The following is a 20,727-nucleotide window of genomic DNA, read 5'->3' as shown; positions in this document are numbered from 1 at the left end:
TCCTGGCATGCTTATCTCCCCAATGCAGGATTCTGTCTCCAAATGTCTATAATATGCATCTTTACTATGCAAATACACATATCTTAAATGTATGACATACCAAAGGACCAGAATAACCATCACCGTGCTGTGTTTCCATTTACAGCCTTTCCAATTGATCAAAGTTCTGTCAGCTTTATTTTACTTCTTGGCAGTTTAGGAGGTTATTTAATTTGAATGTTTTTTTCCTCATTACACCAGTACAGTGTGTCAAGTGTAAATTAAATACTTCCTCTCCAATTCAGATTTACTGCATGATTTTAAATAATAAAAATAAAGGGCTATGAATTGCCTCAAATAACATTTTTATAATACAACAACGAAGCAGATTATCTAGTCAGAGGTTAACAGAATTAATTTATCCAGTAAGCATAGCAGGTGCACATTCATCTGAATCTGTATCTGACAAACATGTAGTTTATTTTATTTTATTTAGAAAATAGGGTAATTCAATTAAAATTCAGTTACCAGTTCAGCTGCAGTTGTTAGACTATATCAAAATGTCATAAAGATTAAAATGAAAACAACCATTTTATAGGGCATGTCTCCATTATGTGCAAAACAAGAAAAAGCCTTATTTCAGGATTGTAAAAGCTGAAGCACTGCTTTTAGCACACCCCAGAGAAAAATGAAGGACTGAGACTTCTCAATTACCTCTCTTAACCTATCAACAACACAGGTCTGAAAAACTTATCCTTGAAGTAACCTCTGAGGTTACGTCCTTCAGAAAAGAATGACTTGATTGGCTCATTTGAGTAGTTTAAAAAAGTATGATACTGATTAATTCACATGTGCCTTAATATAAGCGATACAATGCAATTCTGTCAGATACTGTATTTCCAACTCTTAAGGTTCCCAGTTAAATCAAAATGTGAGATACCTGTTCAGAAACCAGTCTCTTTTTTTAAATTGTGAGAATGAGGCCACAAGTTACTTGAGGAAGGCCTTAAAATCAATAGTGAGACATTAAATCGAAGGAATCAAAGCTGTTGGATGCAATTTATTTGCTGTTATCTGTAAATGACATTTTTGCTCAGTAAAACAGGGACTCATTCTTTAAAGGATGTACTTCATCCTGCTGGTAATTTTTGCATTCACATTGGTAAGGGAAATTCACCACGATTTCAGTTTGCATCACTATTTCTCTTATTATTACAGATATTTCAAGACTAGCTTAAAGCATTTATTTCACAGTGGCTTAACTCTAACACAGACAGAAATCTGCTACAAGACACATCAGAAACTTAGATTTATGCATTAACAATTTGGCCAGTAACAATAGCGTAACAATAGCGGGTGGCATGGTGGTGCAGTCCTTAGCATTGCAGCCTCAATTCTGGACCTAGAGTGCTGTCCGTGTGGAGTTTATATATACTCCCCTTGTTCATGGTTTTTTTTTGCTGGTGCTCCAGTTTACTCCCCCAGTCCAAAAACATACTGGTGGGTTAACTGGATTTTGGAAAATAGGCCCGAGTATGTGCATGTTTGTGTCTGTGTGTGCCCTGTGATGTACTGAATTCCCGTCTAGGGTATATCTTACTTGCTGGGATAGGCCCCAGCTCCCTGTAGCCCTGTGTTGCATAAAGCTGTTAAAACATGGATGGATGAAAATAACAATAAAGGGAAATAAGAAATCTAGTGGCAACCATAATTTCCTTGGGATGCTCTCTGGCTCTTTTCTCTGCTGAAAGCACTATTATTTTTCGTTTTAATAGATTACATTGATTAAGGCATCCCCAATAGGTTACAATACCTGGAGAGAAAACGCATTACTATGATGGTTTATATAGCGTGCAGTATTGTTTCTAATCATTATTTTTATACTGGTCCTGATGTGTTTGTTTGCATATACAGTAGTTCCAAATATATTTTCAGGGATTTTTCAGCATGATATTTCCCTAGTGATATTCTCACAAGAAATACTGCAGTACAAAACAAGCAACAAAAAAGATTTAAAGAATATCATCAATTAAACTGTTTCCATATCTAGTCTATTATTTTGTTAGTGCATTTGCTCCCAAATGAACAGTGTCAAGTATAATGTAAATAAGAACATTATTATCTACTGTTAGATATTGACAGTGCTGCAATACTGTACTTTATATCAATTGATTATAGACAAGAAAATAATGGTGCAATATAATGTAATAATACCTACCTACAGACAATTAGAAGAATGTATTTACACTATCTTGCAAATATATCCACCCCCTTGTAATGGTGGATATACTGTACAGTAGAAGAGCAAATGATGTCCACACATTTTTAAATGAATGTTTTTTTTAATCAAAACACGATTGCTTAAATTCAACACTTTTATTAGTGAAAAAGAAAAATGCAAAATTAAACAATCAATTTTGAGTCAATATTTGGTGGAAGCACCTTTGGCAGCAATTAGAGCTGTGAGTCTTTTTGAATACGAATCTTTCCGCTTTCTACATCGTGCAATTTTAATCCATTCTTCTTTGCAAAACCCTTGCTCTTTGCACAACTGTGGTTATGTAGAATTGATGGAACGCAAGTTTTAAATTCTGAAATGTGTCTTTTCTTTTGGATTTAATCCTTGACTAGGCCATTCAAGGACATTCACTTTCTACTTGTTAAGCTATTTGTCCTTGTGCTTTGAGTCATTTTCATGCTGAAAGATGAAATGTTCCAAGTTTTAGGTCTTTAGCAAAGTGAAGCAGGTTTGCCTCCTCACATTTCCCTGCATGTTGCTCCAAATCCCCCCCACCCAGTGATGTCAGGTCTCCCAATCTCTGCTGATAAATTCCAGCCCCATAACATAATGCTGCCATCACCATGCTTGACAGTAGGGATGGTGCTGACTGAGTGATGCTTATCAGATGTAAATCTTTGCATTTACATTAGAAACTTCCAATTTTGTCTCATCAGACAACAAAACCTTTTTGCCACATGTTTACAATATCACTTACTGGAAGTGTTCTGCAAACACCATGTGGTTTTTGAGATACAACTACCACTCTGCTGAACAGCACAGCTTTATGTAGTGACCAGGATAATCTATGAGTGGAATTTTATAAATGTATAATTTGTATTACAGATACAATTTCTTTTTAGATTTTGCTGCCTAAAGTGCTCAGTATTACTTTGAGTGTCCACACTCAGACCAGATGGGATGATACTGTACATTTGAATGCAGTAACAGAAACCATTTACACAGTATATTTAAAAGGATACATATTTCTACATTCTGCAACAAATTGATATTATTTTCAAATAGACAGCAATGATCATTTCCTTCAGTTTACTCCATATAATTAATTATTTTTTACTTTTACAGGTCAATGTAATTATGTCTGTATGATTAGTTTTATACAGTATGTCTTTTTTAGGTACTGAAGCATTGAAATCTTTTGGACGCTTTCTTGATAAGGAACTGGAAAAATGATTTGCTTAAATATTTTGTTTCATGACCACACAGAATCTTAAAAAGCTGCTTGACTGAAATCTGTTACAGTCTGATTGCTCTGATCTCTTGTCCATCTTCTGGTGTAACAGAATCAGCTGTTAGACAAAGTAGCTGGGGCTGTGATTTGACCCAGCAGGTAGGCACCTGGGAGGCCTTTTAATTGATCCAGAAACTGCGTGGCTTTGACTCCTCCAGGTTTAACTTTCTGCTGATGCCTCTTACAAGTGAGCGGGTTTGCTTAAGGTCATATGCTGCAAAAATCAATGAATTATTTATTATTCACAAAATATATCTGAAGCAAAATATTGAAATGTTTGCCAAAACTACAAGTATCCATTATGAGGGATAGTAGATTTATTTTATTATGAGACTAGATTTAACACTATTAATGGTAACTGATTTGCATCTCAATACAAATACTAATTTTGCAATACATTTTTCTACTGAAATGCTACTATTGAAACTGAAACATTGCCATCAAAAATGTTAATGCAGTGAATTAACCTGAATACTGAAGGTTTCACGTATTATAGCCCCTTTACAGCATATCACAGTGCTCAAGGTAGACCTCCAACTGTTTTCAACATAAAAGCTTCAACCCATATGTGCTGTGGAAATGTTCATATTTCAGGGAACGTAGGTTATGGACATAACTCCATGTTCTTTAAATGGCAAGATATAACCAACAAGAAGGAATATGTGTTCTAAAGCTGTCATTAAAGAAACTACCAAGTAGTTCAGAAATTCCCTATTTCTATTCAGAAACTCTGCACTGGAACCTGGTGGTCTGGGACTGAACTCCTCAAGGTTTAGATGGGGTACAGGTCTTAAAATGCTGGATGGTCAGAGAGACAACATTTCCAAGATCTTTGAGCTGAAGACAGGCTACTGTGGGTCAACCATATTCAGGTTACAAAACATGTGTTACTATGCCATGGCTTCAAAGAGCTGTCAGATGGCCTCAGAAACATTGTTACAGGGCATCAGAGCCTGAGTACCACCCTTAGTAAAATAGAGTCACTATGGAGAACAGAAGCAGCAGCAGTACTTCCCTCTTCTTCTAGGGATGGAGAACTGCGCTGAACATGAGGAGAACCTGGATGTGGCGAATAAGCTAAACCTACTGCCAAGTTAATTTTGTGAGGGAAACACTGTGCTCAGGGGACACAGAGAAGATCGGGTGGAATGCTGGTGTGTCCCAGGGTGTCACAGAGTGGGGAGACATCAAAACACTGAATTCTAGCCTCATATGTACATTCTTACATTGTAGTGTTGTTTTTATAGTTAACCTGCTGAGCCTAGGTGGCAACAATATGTTAATGTCCAAAAGTACCGTATCTGTCCTGACAGTGGTAAGCAAAGCATAATGTTTGAGTACAGGCCCTACACTAATATAGCACCACAGGAAACCTATACAGTACATATATATTATATATATATAAACATACAAACATACGTTTAAACGTTTAAAAGTAAATACATAAAACAGTGAAGGACCTAGAAGTAAAGGAGAAATTGGCAGGCACACATATCATATTCAGAGTGCCACACCTGTTTAATAAAAGAAGGAAGATTTGCTAACAAGGAGACAGAACAGAATTCTTTAAAGAAAAAAAGTAAAACTATTTTTTGTTTATTGTCTAATGGTTCTCAGATTGTTTTTTATCATTTTCAAGATGATCAGTTTGATCCAGCTTTTCAAAGCTTCGGTGCACTTAATGTATTCTAAAACAGAACAAGGTTCCTGTATACAACATACTTGTATAAATGTATATAATAATGTATACATTTCTCAAACATTTTTTTGTGTCTGTATTATACAAAACACATTTCATAGTGAGCTCTAATCCAGAGTATACTGTAAGTTGTACAAAATGGCAAATTTCTAACATTGAATAAAACTGTCTTAATGTCTGTCTTTTAAAGCAGAAACTGGCATTCAATAGTAGGTCATTAGTTACATTGTATAGCTACAGGATGTTGTAAATTAATTTCACAAAAAATATATTAATATTATCCTAACGTTTTATTCTACATAATAAAGATAAAAAAAAGTACAGTATCTGTCTTTTTTTCTCCAAATGATGCATAATTCATTTGAAGACATAAACAACGTATGTTATTAAGATAAGAGTTAATGTTTTGTTCTAAAATGTCATGTAATGTCTGGATCAGAACAGTGAACATATGGAAATATCATCCATCAGTGAATTGTATGCACCAGTTGCTTACAGTACATCATAGTTATGCTTTTAGCTTACTTCTTCTCTTTTTTCTCCCTTTTTATGCTATACAGTAAGATGCGTTTTTCTTGAACCATCCTATAATACTGCAGTTTCTTTTACTGTATATTACTGTATTGGTACAGTACCTTTTAATAGTGCGTTTATTTCTTCTGTAAACAATCCACTCTTGATCCATTCATCATAATTATGAATGTAGTCGAATGCAGTAAGTCCTTGATTATTTCTGTGCATTACATCTGATCCTGCGGAACAAATACAGTAGTTTTTATCAGGAGTATTAAACCCAAAGCAATCCTGAGTGCTGGTGAAGTTAGTTTTCTTAAAGACACATGGAGAACAGGCTCAGGTATGTTATAATGAGGGAAAACATTACAGTTTGAACAGTACTTCTGGTAACATTCTTTGAAAAGGAAATTTTATAAACTTAGACTCCAGAAAATAACACTGTAAACATCCTATTAAATGAAAATTGATTGTATTTGATTATTCAATGGCCATTGGTTAAGACTTATGAAAGAGCATTCCAGGAACTTAAAAGCATGACACCTCATTTTCAGCTTGTAGGTGAATCTGAATTATTTTTTACAGTTATCAAATTCTTGTATTATAAGGACATGATGACAATCATTATTCAGCTAGTGTAATAGTAGTGTAGTGCATTTGGCACTGATCTTGTTCTGAATGATAACATCACCCTCGTGGAACCTGGATGGTGTTGAATTCACCCATGGCAAGAGGCCTGGCCTTTTGGTATAGGAAATTCCCCACTGTCTCGGGAGTAGTGCTGTGTGGCTTTGAAGCCATGGATGCCTGCTGGCTTTCATGATCAAATTCCAATGAGGAACAGAACTACAATCATAACTACAATCATAAATCACTAGTTTTTTTTTAAAAAAGTTGAAATTTGAATACAAAAAATGTCTCATACAAAGGTGAGGTTTAAAAATCCCATATAAAATACACAGCAAATAATAAGAGAATCAAACTTACTGAAATTTCAGAACAGACTCATAAAGTTTTGATATATATCAAATAGGTAAACAATCATAGGAAGAAGCATTTGACGCAATTCATTTTAACTATGTGAGAAAGGTCAATGTGTTAAAAAATTGCATATAGTCATTATCTATTCTTTCCTCCCTTAGGGTATGCAAATGATCAGATTCTAATTTCACTCCCGTGAATGCTAATTACATATGAAAATTTTGAGAATTTTAGAAAAGAATTAAAGTTAGGGTCTTCAAAAGCAGTAACCAATGTACTGCACATTACTGTTTGAGAATTTTTACAAAGAGCTCTAAAACCCAGTTCTTAATCACCACAGGGTTTTCTAGATCTAATTCTAACTGAAGTTACTTAATTAAGTTAATTAATCAAAAAATCATATATAAACACTTTTGTTTGCATATATCTGCATAGGTGTCTGGCTACAACTTTAAATACATGATGCAGCTACTGTAACTGGTGACATCAGTTCTTTTTGGATAACTACTGTAGGTATTCTGCTCTGCCTAAATACACTCCCATTGATCAAATCGAATTGATCAAAATAAGTGTGCACAGTCTTTTTTAATGTCTCATTATATATTAAAACATATATTGTAGTAGTAGCTCTGATTCTGGAAAAACTAAAAAGCTGTTAAAATAACAATATTTAAGATTCACTCTGACCAAAAAGAGCTTACTATGAAGTCGCATTATTAATGAGAAATGTCCAAACTCCAAACTAGAAACAGTGAAACATCATCATAAAAAATGACACCATTTTGCCAAATCAGGTTCCTCCTCTTGCAACCTTTGTTTAGAGAAATACTGTACATGTGGTAGAGGGCATGGGCTGATAGGTGTACATTGATTTAACTGTGAGACCACTGTCCATACCTGCTGTATTTTTTTAGTATTTTGTTCATTAAAGTTTTCAATTTTGTGGAAGAACACTAAGAATGCAACACTGTAACACCAACACAACCCCACTCTATCCCATGTGTCCTCATGTCCTATCACGCAAAATTAATTTCCTCCTCCCTTCACCTCCTGTGGGCGGCAAAATCATCCCCTCAGCACAAACCAACCTACAGCAGAGTCCAAAGAATCTGAATGAACTAAAAGAAAAAGCTGATGGTAAATTGAATGGTACATTGAAGTTCCAGCCTCTATCTCTTAAGACTGCACAGTCCCTTTCTCCGACCCCATGGAAACACCTACTGTATTTTCTCTCTGCACAAAATATCAAGTCCATTTACATGCTAATTAGGGCAATTCAGACAACAAACACTCCAGGACACTAAATTAAGATTTGACATAAGCTTCAAAAATTAAAACTCAAAGGTCAGAACAAAAAATGCAATACAGTTGTGGAAGAATCAAAGCAGAACAAGAAATGTAGTAAATACAACCAGAGTTTGATTTCTGTATACAACTATATTGTCATATACATTTTCTATATTATTTTTATATTACATTTTCTGGACACGATTTTCTGTATTGTAGTTCTGTCACTCAGTCCACCACAAAAAAAACAAAAACTGTTCCCATTCAAAGAATTCTAACTGACAGAAGACAGGGCAGGATAACTCCCTCCTGTAACACTGTGGAGAACAAAAAGAGATACTAAAACCTCCGGTAACTCCCACGACACAAAAACACTAATCACCATCTATAGCTCCAACAAAAAGCTAGACGGCGATCAACATATCACAAACTGGGCCCTTATCTATCACAGACAAGTAGGATCTCCCTAAATGTCCAGAGTAGGAATGGATTCCATGTGGGACAGATCAGAGAAAAGGGCCTTGCTTGTCAATTGTCTGGGTCCCACACTTTTCAAACATGACAGAAACGACTCTGATGGAGACTCAAACAAGAATTTATCTCCTCCATGTGAGACCCCTGTGCACTACAGGATATACAGTACAAAACATCCTCTCCCTATGCAGTCTGTTGGACTTTCCAGATCCAAATGCTACTGTGGAGCCTCCATGCAGTTACACCCTTTTCTTTTTAACATAGGCATGCCTTAACTGCATGAAACACAGACAGTTTTTCCATAGTTCTAGTGTGAGAACTGAAAAACCTGTTCTCACATCACTTTGTTGAACTGATTCAGAGCCTTATACAAACAACATAGTTAAAATCATGCTGTTTTTGGCTGATTCAGAGCCTTATACAAACAACATTGTTAAAATCATGCTGTGTTGGGCTGATTGAGAGCCTTATACAAACAACATTGTTAAAATCATGTTGCAGATAGTATTGCTACCAAACACCACTCCATGACTGGTGCCAACTTCTATTGTGTTGTTAATTGTTCAAAACACCTTTCATGAGATATAGTGCAAAAAGATCAAGCCACTTTCTTTTTCAAGGCCAACAGGGTTAAGCAAGGCAGTAAAAGATTAATGAATGCAGAATGGAAAGTAATTCTGGTTCGGCAGCCAGATTCCTGACCAGGTCTAGTGCATGTAATCACATTACTCCTATCCTGGAGTCCTTGCACTGGCTCCCTGTCAAGTTAAATGTCGACTTCATGCTCACCTATAAGGCTCTTCATGGCTTGGCAGCACAGTACTTGTCTGAGCTACAATCGTCCTACTCTCCACCTTGCAACCTTTGCTCTTCTAATTCTGATCTCCTATATTTCCCCCAAGCCCGTCTACACTCTATGAGTGTTATGCCCCAAAATTCTGGAACTCTATCCTAAAATCTAGACTTCTTTAGAACAGCCTTTACTTAACTGGTTCTGTTCTTTACCCCTCTACTCCTACTGTATTCCGTATCCCCATCTAGTGTCTCCTCTCATTGTATATTCATATTTTGCAAATCTTCTGTATTTTTTATCATTGTTGTAGTTCTGTAGAGCACTTTGAAAAGCAACCTTTAAATGCGCTATATAGTTAATCATTGTGGGGAAGGAGCTTCATGAATTGTAGCCATTTCACTGTCTGAATAACATAATTTTCTTCTCTGTATCAGTTTTTAGATCACTCCAATGCTTAGTTTGTTTCTAAATTGCTTATACGACTTATTTGTCGTTCATGGTGCTTAATTTTACACAGAGTTTAATTTTAGATTTTGTTATGCATAGCCACTCTCAGTATTGTTCTTTTTTGGAAGAATATTGAAATGTACAGTAACAAATTGTTTTGGCTTTACTCAGCACGTGAATATGCCAGATTATTAGATAAAGGACAGATAGTTATCATCTGCGGTCTGCCTGTATGTGATCAGCAAATCTTTCAGCAAGGCACTGTGGGCCATGGATCCATTTGTTTTTACCTTGTTATTTACTTACACACTATTAAACACTATTTTTACTTCTCCTGTTAGAGTCTTCTGTCATTCTTCTGTCATTCCCCTCAGCCAACTAGTCTTGATGACTCCATTAAACTTCATACAGTATTTACACACCTGGTGGCATTTTAGATTTAATTCTTCATTTTAGATCTGGTTTACACATCATTTATGTTATTACAATAACCCACTTTGCTCCATGGAATTTCGGATGTGTAAACTTGAACACAGATAGACAGACACGGATCTATCTCTTAGTTTGCCTTAAGTATCACAAATTTTCTCTACACTGATTGGAACAAAGTTTGAGATTTTTAGAATGGTAATTGAAGTAGTGAAAAGTAATCCAGTGCAACTGATTACCTTAGCTTTTTCAATCTAAAATTGATGACATTAGAAGTCAAATTTATCTTTAATTTCCACTTTCAAGAAATACACTCTTATAGTATCAAACACTTTTTCATTAAGCAGTTTCATGCAATCTTTCCTCAGTACACCATGATCACAATACATCACAATACATCATACCATAATAGATTAGAGAGTGTTGTTATTAGTGGAAATGCTTCTTGCATAAATCTTTACTTATCTTTAAACATTTACTGTATAATTTGTGTATACCATTGTATTGGCAAAATCAAGCAAGATAATCCAGTCCAGTTAATTTAATAATCCAACTAATTAAGAAATTATGAGCTCAACTAGAACAAAGTAAAGCAGAAAAGTACCTCACGTTACTTGCATTCATGATATGGAAGAGTCATGCCTTGGACGTAAGAGAATATCGTAAGCACAAATATTAAATTCAATGGAAAAAAATGGCAATGGCAAAACATTTTTACAAAATAAGTAAAATGGTTCAAACATTAGAAAAAATAAGTAAAGATATGCATTTATACAATTATACTTTACTCAAATGTGGTATATGTGTGTGATTAACCTAAACTGAAACAATATGATAATGAATAATATATATACTTGTTTTCATTTGCATGATTTCTGAAAAAACCTTTAAAGTTAAATTAGCCATATTCAAAAGTCTCTCAACGGTATTATTGCTGCCTGACAAATAGTTTGAAACCTAGTCTTCATTAATAACTTGAATAAATAAAAAAAGAATGACAGTACAATAATAGATTTCTGAGCAAACATGTAGAAGCTGTACTACATTAGTTATATCTCATGAGCAGTCTTCATCTTTTTTAACTGAGTCTTTCTTTTTTGGATACATCACAGTACTGTAAATTGGCTCATTTGATCATGAGATGAGATTTACTTAGCTGAAGGCAGGGGTATTCCAATGTGCTGCAGGGTGAAAAGAGTGCCGGAACCCAGATACATTTTTTTATCTAATCTTTTTATCATCATACATAAGGAGGTAAAATTATTTTTTATGGTCTCTAATGCTAATCTAGTTCCTTTCCAATAGCAGTGGTACTTGAGTCATAAACAAAGACCATAAACAATGAATACAGAGTGTTTTTGCAAAACTGTAGTGAGACATACTGACAAACAATGTACTAAAAGAATACAGCAAAAAAAGGAAAAAAATTGATTGCTGAATTTAATTAATCATTAGTATTCTAAAGGCTGCAACATTTCAATTAAATTTACATCTCTTTTGACAGTAACTGTTTTATACTGTAAATGACTGGTTATGAGAGGAACCTTAATCTCTATAGTAATTAATATTCACTTCATTCATAATATGGTGTTTATGCCAATAATTGTATACTACTATGCATTGAAGATGCAATACCTACCTGGTGCTGTTGATCATCTAGAATAGGAACATTAAACTACTTTCCTGGTGGGCTGAACAGTCATTTACATGTTGACCCACCCAACCCCAATTTAATTCATTAGTGTTGTAATCTAATTGTAATGAAAATGTAAAACTTTCTTTAACTGAGAAGGTTTTGTAACTAGTGGACCATGAATGAAATGTGTCTTTAAAACCATCAGTTTTTAGAAACCTTGGAACCTTTCTGGATACATTTCAATAACTGAATCAGACATTTTTACATTTTGTGACTTAAAAGAGTTATTATTCCGTGGTCTATAATTCCATATAAAACATGCATTTTCTAAGTTTAGAATTGGTTAAATTGATTAGACTAATTTATCATGTGTGTTTTCTTTCTGTCTCTAGTTTAATTTCCTAGAACCCTAAAGGCTGGAATGAGCCAACAAGCACAAGAGATGCCATTAAATTATATAAGGAACAAGTAATAGGTTTAATCCGTGCTGAAAAAAATAAGAAAGAGAACACAACGTTTCGGCCGTGGAGCATTCTTCAAGTGTGTTCTCTTTCTTCTTTTTTTCAGCATGGAATAAACCTATTACTTGTTCCTTTGCAGCCTACGCATGCTGACGCAGCTACCCACCTGAACCATTAAATTATATTCTTAGTCCAACAACAAAACCACACATTAGTTTTTCTCAGTATTCAAAACTAACACACACAATAACAACTAACAAATTCAGACTATATTTAGACTGCTAAAAACATAATTTTGATTGATATGTATTTTTAGTAGAGTAATTCCAGGGAGAAAAAAAGTAGACCTGTAATTAGGGGGAATTCTCTACCTGTAGCTGATACTGTGACTAATAATAACAGAGTAATTATGCAAAAATATGATTACAGGACACAGAATCATGTGAAAGAATTTCTCAAGGAAACCTTCTGTACACTTGCTAAATAGCAAATACAGTACATAAGCTAACATAAGCTGAGTAAACACAAACATAAACATTAAACATTTCAACATTTGTAATTGTTAAAAAAACATTGATTTTTTGTCTTACTTTTTCATCACTTGTGATTTAACTATCAAACCTTAATTTAATTAGTTTTCTGTTGATTATGGCACATTCCTGAATAAATTATGCATCTTGTCATACAGCATGATGTAAGGATGTCCTACCCCCTTATTAAACTTCTGTAAAACAAACTATGCAAACTTATACAAACCATGAATTATTTAGAATTGATTTATTGACTGCAGAGCAAAATCTTAAATGCACTCATTGCTCATTTCACCAATAACCATTCCTTGTTTAGTATTATGTACAGTTCTGTTAAAATGGACGGTTGTACTATACACAACTATGTATAGTTGTACTATGTATAACTTTGCCTTAATGCTGAAAGACCATACAAACAGCATTTAAAATTATCAGTTGATGACTAAACTAAATTAACAAACCAAATTGCAATTTTTGGATTATCAAGTAAATTTTGTCATTGAAATTTATATCGACATTTATATTAATAAACTGTATAAAACGTAATATATCAGAATACACAGTTATAAAACAAATTAAGATCAATCTTTATCAACGGACTCTTGTTTTTTTTATTTCAGCTGAGTTTTGAGTAACTTGTTTGGATTAATTCCTTTCTTAATTAGTATGATTTAACATGCTTTCCAGATTTGCTCATTGACCTTTTAAGACTATTTTTAAAACCGGTGGGAGTGTGATTCTCTAGGACTACAGCTACTGAACTCTGACACAGATAACAAGAGGCCATTTATAAAAGATATATTTTCACGTTAGAGGAACCATACCTATAGTATAATCTGACCTTCGCATATCCTTAGAAGTATCTGTCCTTCACTGGTTTAGTACTAAATATGAAATGCAGTACTCTACCATTCTTCAGGAGGAAATTGGCTCCATGAAGATTGTCCACACACACTGCGCAGAACAGAGGAGTGCAGAGCTCATCATTGAGTTTGTTAACCTCAGCTCCATGGTCCAGTAGTGATGCTAACAGCTCGTTCAAAACAGGCCGGAGTGCACAGAGATGTAATGCACTGTGAGGAACAGCAGACACATGATTAATCACTGTTTTACATTCAAACTTTGATTCCAGCATTTGGCATTATTCTGTCACTAGTGTACCTTGTCTCTTCCACGTAGCGTTGTTTTCTATGCAGTCAGCCATGAAGGAGGCAGTGCTGTGTGCATGCAGACACTCACTGGGCTCAACAAAACAACCTTGTGAAACTTTATTGTGTGATTTATTACTTGCAAAGAGGCCAATTAATATCTTCTATAAGCCTCTTTTTATTTCCAAGGCCACATTCATGTTTTTTGCATTATTTAATCATTTCAATGTTCCTAGTTTTTCATAAGAAAATCCTTGCTCTCCATTTGTACTTTATAATTCAGCAAATTGCTAACTGTTTCTCTCATATACTCCAGTAATTTCATCTCCTTATAACTGTTTTTCATTACATTACGTTATCATCAAACATTCAGTTTTAAGGGAAGTAGAGCATGTAATACTCACACAACATTCTTATATTTACACACAGTCTGTTTTAAAATATGATATCCTTGAGCTTGTCAGCTTCAGATTGTTCTTTTTTTTGTCATTGTTATTCAGTGGTAAACACAGAGTACATTAAGAAAAAAAAAGGAGGTAAAGGAGGTAAAAAAACTCATTTTGAAAAAACAGCCTTGTTGCACAAACTATATGGGAATTTGGAACCCACTAACTCATTTCGGAGAATTACCTTTAGCTGTAGTCTGTTTGAGCTGACATTCAGTGAGAATTGAATTTCAGGAAAAAAATGTTTATTTACCACAGTCTCCCAGATCTCTGAATTATTTAATTAGGGTGAGAGCCCTTTGAAGTTTCTTAACTGTAATTCTCCCTTTATTATCTAATTGAACATATCCACACTGTCATCAGGTGCCATACAACCTACTTGAAGAGTTGATGCATTCCTTTTACGTTGAACAGTAGATAAAGAGAGAAAAATGTAATAATTGCATTCATGAAAAGATGTTGCCTTCAGTAACTAAATGTAGACTGACATTGTTTTTGTAAAGTTTGCTCAACATACTGTAACAGGAGCTGCTTTTCCACTCTAAAAATTGTCTGTCCATTTTAAAGGTTATTATATATACAGTATATAAAAACGTTTTATTTTGTATAAATGACATAAATTAAATCTTAGACTGATTAAGCTTAATTAAATAAAAGGTAAAAAAGGAAAATAATATTTCCAAGAATTCTGATTGATACCAAAATACCAACGTAGGTTGAAAATGGTGATCTCAACTAAGCTTTGACAGAATAAGAGGAAGGCAATTCTAGTCTTTGAGAGCCAAGCTTTTTTCTGCTTTTCATTCTGCTTGCACTTCAAAGACATAATTGACAGAAATAAGTGGATAAGAAGCCAAATCATTTGTGTTAATCAGGTGTTAATTTAAAGGGTACTTCTCCAACCTGCAGGAGCCTGGCACTGAAGGACCTGGATTGACTATCTCTGAACTAATTATCTTAATCACTGACAACAGGAAGTCACTTGGATATCTTGTTTTCATGCAAATACTTAATCTGAATTAGAAATTCCTGAATTAACCATTTTTTTCAGATTGTGAATAATTTGGATTCTAAGGAACATGGTGAAATTTAGAGTTTTGAGTTTTGAGTTTTTAGTCATTCCTATGTTACATTTTCCCATTGAACAATATATACACCCATCCTTTTTCTACCTGCTTTATTCAGTACAAGGCCAAGTGGGAGTCAGACTTTATCCAGCAAGCAACAGGTGGAAGGGGAGATACACCCCTCGGATGGGATGCTAAACCATCACAGGGCACACACAGACACAGAAATGCACACACTCACACTAAAGCCAATGTCTTCCAGAATGTCCTATAGTGTGGTGACCAAAATGGTACACAATATTCTAAATGAGACTTTACTAGTGCACTAGTGGATGCAGTTTCAACATATCATCTCTTGTTTATCACCAGTCGACTTGGCACACGAATCCGAGAATTCAGAAACATTTAAACTGGAATGAGGATTATAGGAGAAAAATGGAAGAGGGGAAACACCAAAGCTAATTGAAAAGGAAATTATATGGCAAATAAAGACCAAGGGGGAACTAAAGAGAAAAAAATAATTACAGTAAGTGCTTATACCTAAATTCTAGGAGTATTAGACACAAATTACATGAGATAGTAGATAGTAACTATGACATAACCAGGATGTTATTGGAATCACAGAAATCTGGCTTACCAATATTGACGTAGAGGAGTGTAACATTAGTGAATACACTCTGTTGCCACAATAAATGTATTAAAAAGATCACTCAGGTTCAAGAACCTAAGCTGCTGTACAAGAATCAAGAATCTCTGAATCTTTGTGGGTCAGACTAATAAAAAAGCATTTCAAATGTATAGTGTTAGGAGCATGCTTTAGGCCACCAAATGCAGATGTTGAAGCAGTAGACATAGATAATGACAGCTTTCTTACCCAATTTGCCAGATAGCTTATTCGAGAAAATGCTTGTATAGATCTTTTCTTTCAAAACAATCAGGACAGAGTAAAGCGAACGGCGAACCATTAGGAGAAATTGCATGCCTTGAGTGTATTTTGAAACTGCACAGGCTGAATCGAAAACAGAAGTTTCCAGTTTCCAGGAAGCAGACTTTTAAAGACTGAGTGACAGTTTAAGAAAAGTAAAATAGGATAGGACAGATATGAAATCAGTGAAAAACAGATGGCAGCTTTCTAGATTCTATTTAAAGCACAGAACAAATTTGTTCCAAAAGTGAATGAAAAGCTGAAAACCTGTATCCAACAAATCAATCAGAAAGATATAAGGGAAAAAAAGGTACTAGTTAAAGAAATATAGTATAATATAATGAAAACACAGGTAAAAAAAAGGATATCAAGAAGGCCAAGCAATATATTTAAAGTTAATATTGCAATGGGGATTAAAATAAATAACAAGTTCTTTCAGTTACACAACAGCAAAAGTACCATCAAGGATGAAGTAAAATATATCCAGAATAAAAATGGTATCCTTCCAGACAATGAAAGAGAAGTGGCTCATGTACTAAACAAGTAGTTCACTCAAGTATTCACTAAGGAAGATGTCAATGACATGCCTCAATAAATCCCTAGGATTTAATAGTATCTTATCTAATATACTCAATAGAAATGTGAGATCTTATTCAGAAGCTATTGAGCCAGCTTTAAGAACAATAACTTAAGACAGAGATAAGACACAGAGACTGTAGAATTACTAATATAAAACCCATCCATAAAAAGAGTAAGAAAATTGAACCAAATAATTACAAAATGTTAAGTCTGACTTCTATTACATATACTGTACCCTACAGTAATTAAAATTATTATAATAAATAAACTAGAGGATCACCTATGAAAATAATATTCATTGAAAAAGTCGGCATGGATTTAGAAATCGTAAATCTTGCCTGTCCAGCCTGTTACGAGTTCTTTGAACAAAAGTAATGGATACACATAGGGGATATGATAGAATTTTCCATAAGTGATTAATTCTCAATTTGCAGGTGGTAAGCATTCAGAAAAAAACACAAGTAATTTAGATTTAGAAATTGTTATTACATAGTAATAGTAACATAGTAATGTAATGAAATTAAAACAGGAAAATAACTTACATTACATTGCAGTTTCAGATTACCTGACCTGTTGTCAGGAAAGGAGTTAAAGCTCAGACTTAAAATCACAGTCAGGATGGTAACAATGTGATGTTCAACTTGCAGGACTCCAATCAGAAGTTAATTAAAAAGACAGACTGCTGTGGTGTAGTTGTGGCCTCTCACACTCTGCAGATCACCACATGAAGCTAATGGTTTACAAACAGGATAAACCCTGGAGAGTCTACTTTATTACATCGCCGTCTTTCAAAACTTGACCTTCACACAGTTTGAGTTCTAGGCACATATAAGAGCCCTAGTTTAAAAATGCCACTTCTATTCAGGGATAAATGTGTCTGTGCCAAATATAATAAAGAAGCTGGAAAATTAACAGATGGGCATATGTAAAGAGAATTTAGCTTTGATATTTTGTTCTGTTTTAGAAGATAAAGAATCACACAATTCATCCTGTAAAAGACATGCTTTTGTCTGAATATTTGTGTTCCATGGAGCCATGAGTATATACAGTACTTGCAAGTGTATACTGTATAATGTTTTTGCTGGTCTTTACAAAAAGGATATGAATAGTTACTATACAGATGCTTTTTGCACCAATTTCCTAAAACAGCCATTAACACTTTTAAATTTTTTCAATGACAGTACAGTATAATACAGTGATAAAGCATGCACGTACTGTACCTGTCTCCTCCTGTATACACAGCATTGACTTCAACTCCACTTTTAATGAGGAACTCCAGACATCTGACTTTCTCATTACTAAAATACAAAAATAAATACTTTTATTAAAAGAAAAGACGACAATTTTAAACATGTTTTTCCTATATCAAGAAAAGATGTTGCTTAAAACATAAAAATACAACATGGTATACAATGAATCTAAAACAAATCTGAAAGTTAGTCTGCTGTTGGTCATACTGAATATTGTCTTTTTTTTGGTGAGCAAGTAAGTGTGTGAGAAAATGACCACCTGCCTAGCATGATTTCTTATGCTTATTGATCACAGTTTTGTTAAGATCAGCATTGTCCTCAATGGAGACCAATACTTTACTTTAGAATTCAGTTTTGGCCTAAAACGTAGATACAGGACAAAGTTTCAAGCAAACTATTGTGACACTCCGATATGAACCAACAGCTCCAAGGAATACAGTAAAATATTTTAGGAGACATATAGTACAGTAATAGCCTCATGAAAGTTTTTGCAATAGCTTTCATCTTTTAGCGAAAGGCTGTAAACCAACTAATCAAAATGAAATTCTCAAAGTCATATAAAACTTCTATACATAAAATTACAGCATAAACATTATTATTAAAGTTTAGACAGAGTATACTGTATAGCTTCTTTAAAGAAGCACATGGTTTCTGTCAGAAGCCACATATCAATATGCATAAAGAAAGATGCAGAAGGTGATGTTTATCTGTCCCACTTTTCATTTATTGTGTCACTTTCAAGCACTTTTGATAACAGTATATTTTTACAAAACATAAAATTAGACTATTTTCTGGGTAAAGGAACCTAAACCGGTTGTGTTGTTAATATCCATTCATTAATTTCCCATATATTCCCTCCAGCATATCATGGGTCTGCCCCGGGCTCTCTTCCAACTCGGCTGTGCCCAGTACAACCCCACCAGGAGCCACCAGGTGGGAATTCTCACCAGATGCCCAAACCACTTCAACTGGCTCCTCTCCATACAGAGAAGCAGTGACTCTATTCCAGGATCCTCTTGGATTGCTGATCTCCACACTGTCATGGAGAGTAACCCCAGCAGCCCAATGGTGAAACCTTTCTTACCTTGTACCCGTGATCTCTTTCTTCTGGTCACTATCCATAGCTTGTGACTGTCACGGATGTCTGAAGGGACAAACCGTGGAATGGCAGGAGAGCGAAAAAGGCCCCTATGCCTAGCGGCGAGACAGGGGTTAGCCCGGGCTCAGCTCTTCAGGAAATGCCGTATAGAAACTTATGCCCTCAGGTAGAGGACGTGGGGCAACTTGGTGCTAGGCAGGTTTCAGGACATCCAAACCTCAATGCTGAGCGAGGAGCAGAGCAGAAGCAGGAAGTAAATAGGCTACACAACAAGACACACCAGAAAGACATAAATAATCACAGGGAACTAGGAACAGGAGAGAAGCAGAGAACCCTCTAGGTGTACTGGGCGTGACAGTACCCCCCCTTTAAGGGCGGCTCCTGACACCCAAAAAAAGAGCTGCACAGCACTGGGGGGAGGAAAAACCTCATTTGACTGAAAGGAAACCTCTGGGAGTCCACGGCTGAGAGCTACCCCCTACTCTGGGGTAAAAAACCTTTATTGAGTAGAGAAAGGGAGGGCTTTGAACAAGCAAAAAGTCACGAACAACGAAAATAAACCCGGACGGAACAGGGGAACAAATAACACATAAGGGCATGGAAGCCAGACCAGGAGGCATGGGAGCCTGGGACAGAGACAGCAGCAGGAAAACTACATTAGAAGTTTATAAAAAAAACCTTCCTCCTCACAATTCCCAACCCAATTACTGATGCATACATGGCAATCTCCTCCTGAAGCAATCCGTGCAGCAATTCTTCTTGCTCTGCAGGTTTGAAAGTAAAGCTCTTTGCAGCAAGCCTGAAATAGCAGAGAGGGAAGAGAGAGATAACAATGATATATTAGCTTAACTCTCCAGCTCCTGCAGCATTATTCAGTTGAGATTTTAATGGGCTGCAGCCATGTTTTCAAACGATTTACAGAACTTCTAACAATGCATGTGCTTACCTACCTTCTTTGTTTTATTTTGATTTGCATAATCATTCATGAAAGGCTCCAAGCCTTCAACAATCTTATCTGTCACTTGACAATACTGAAAAAGAATAAGCAACATCCAAAGGCAACTCACCCTCCTCCCACCAAACAAACACGAAAATTATAGGATTGTATAGGATGTTTGAATCTAAATCCTTATGAACACCTGCAAAATGAACTTCAGGGAAGATTTTTCAGGTAAAACAAAGGATCCCTGACACATGAAGAATAGTAGCTTCTTAGCACTGAAAGGAATGTCCAGAATATGCTCTTGGTGTCAAAGTCAAACTAAATAAAAACAAAATAAACAGAAAAAAATGTAACAGACAATGTCCAGTATTAAACAGAGACAATTCTATAAAACGTCATCATTTTTTCCCTGCAGTAAGTTAACCTTTAAAAAATCATTAAGCCATAAGCATTTTCTTTAAATATGATAACCATTTTGCTTTTCAGATTATGTTTGACGCATACAATACAT

At 35.0% G+C, this 20,727-nt stretch overlaps 1 protein-coding gene across 1 annotated transcript in view; it reads right to left on the bottom strand.

Moving 5' to 3' along the window:
- Positions 1 to 2,396: 2,396 nt before the first annotated feature.
- LOC148654656 (uncharacterized) overlaps positions 2,397 to 20,727 on the bottom strand; it is a 113,043-nt gene continuing 94,712 nt past the window's right edge. The window contains exons 23-27 of the mRNA XM_088647225.1: positions 19,992 to 20,072; positions 18,145 to 18,222; positions 13,669 to 13,832; positions 5,844 to 5,960; positions 2,397 to 3,723 (exon numbers count right to left, since the gene is read on the bottom strand). Of these exons, the coding sequence (XP_088503351.1) occupies positions 3,629 to 3,723; positions 5,844 to 5,960; positions 13,669 to 13,832; positions 18,145 to 18,222; positions 19,992 to 20,072 (535 nt within the window). The 3' untranslated portion in view covers positions 2,397 to 3,628. The remainder of the gene's footprint in view (positions 3,724 to 5,843; positions 5,961 to 13,668; positions 13,833 to 18,144; positions 18,223 to 19,991; positions 20,073 to 20,727) is intronic.

Source organism: Lepisosteus platostomus, chromosome 9, assembly GCF_059453375.1.
Source record: "Lepisosteus platostomus isolate fLepPlt1 chromosome 9, fLepPlt1.hap1, whole genome shotgun sequence".
Lineage (NCBI taxonomy): Eukaryota > Metazoa > Chordata > Actinopteri > Semionotiformes > Lepisosteidae > Lepisosteus > Lepisosteus platostomus.
The sequence above is the reverse complement of the archived record's forward strand: the minus strand, read 5'-3'. Positions and strand labels throughout refer to the sequence as shown.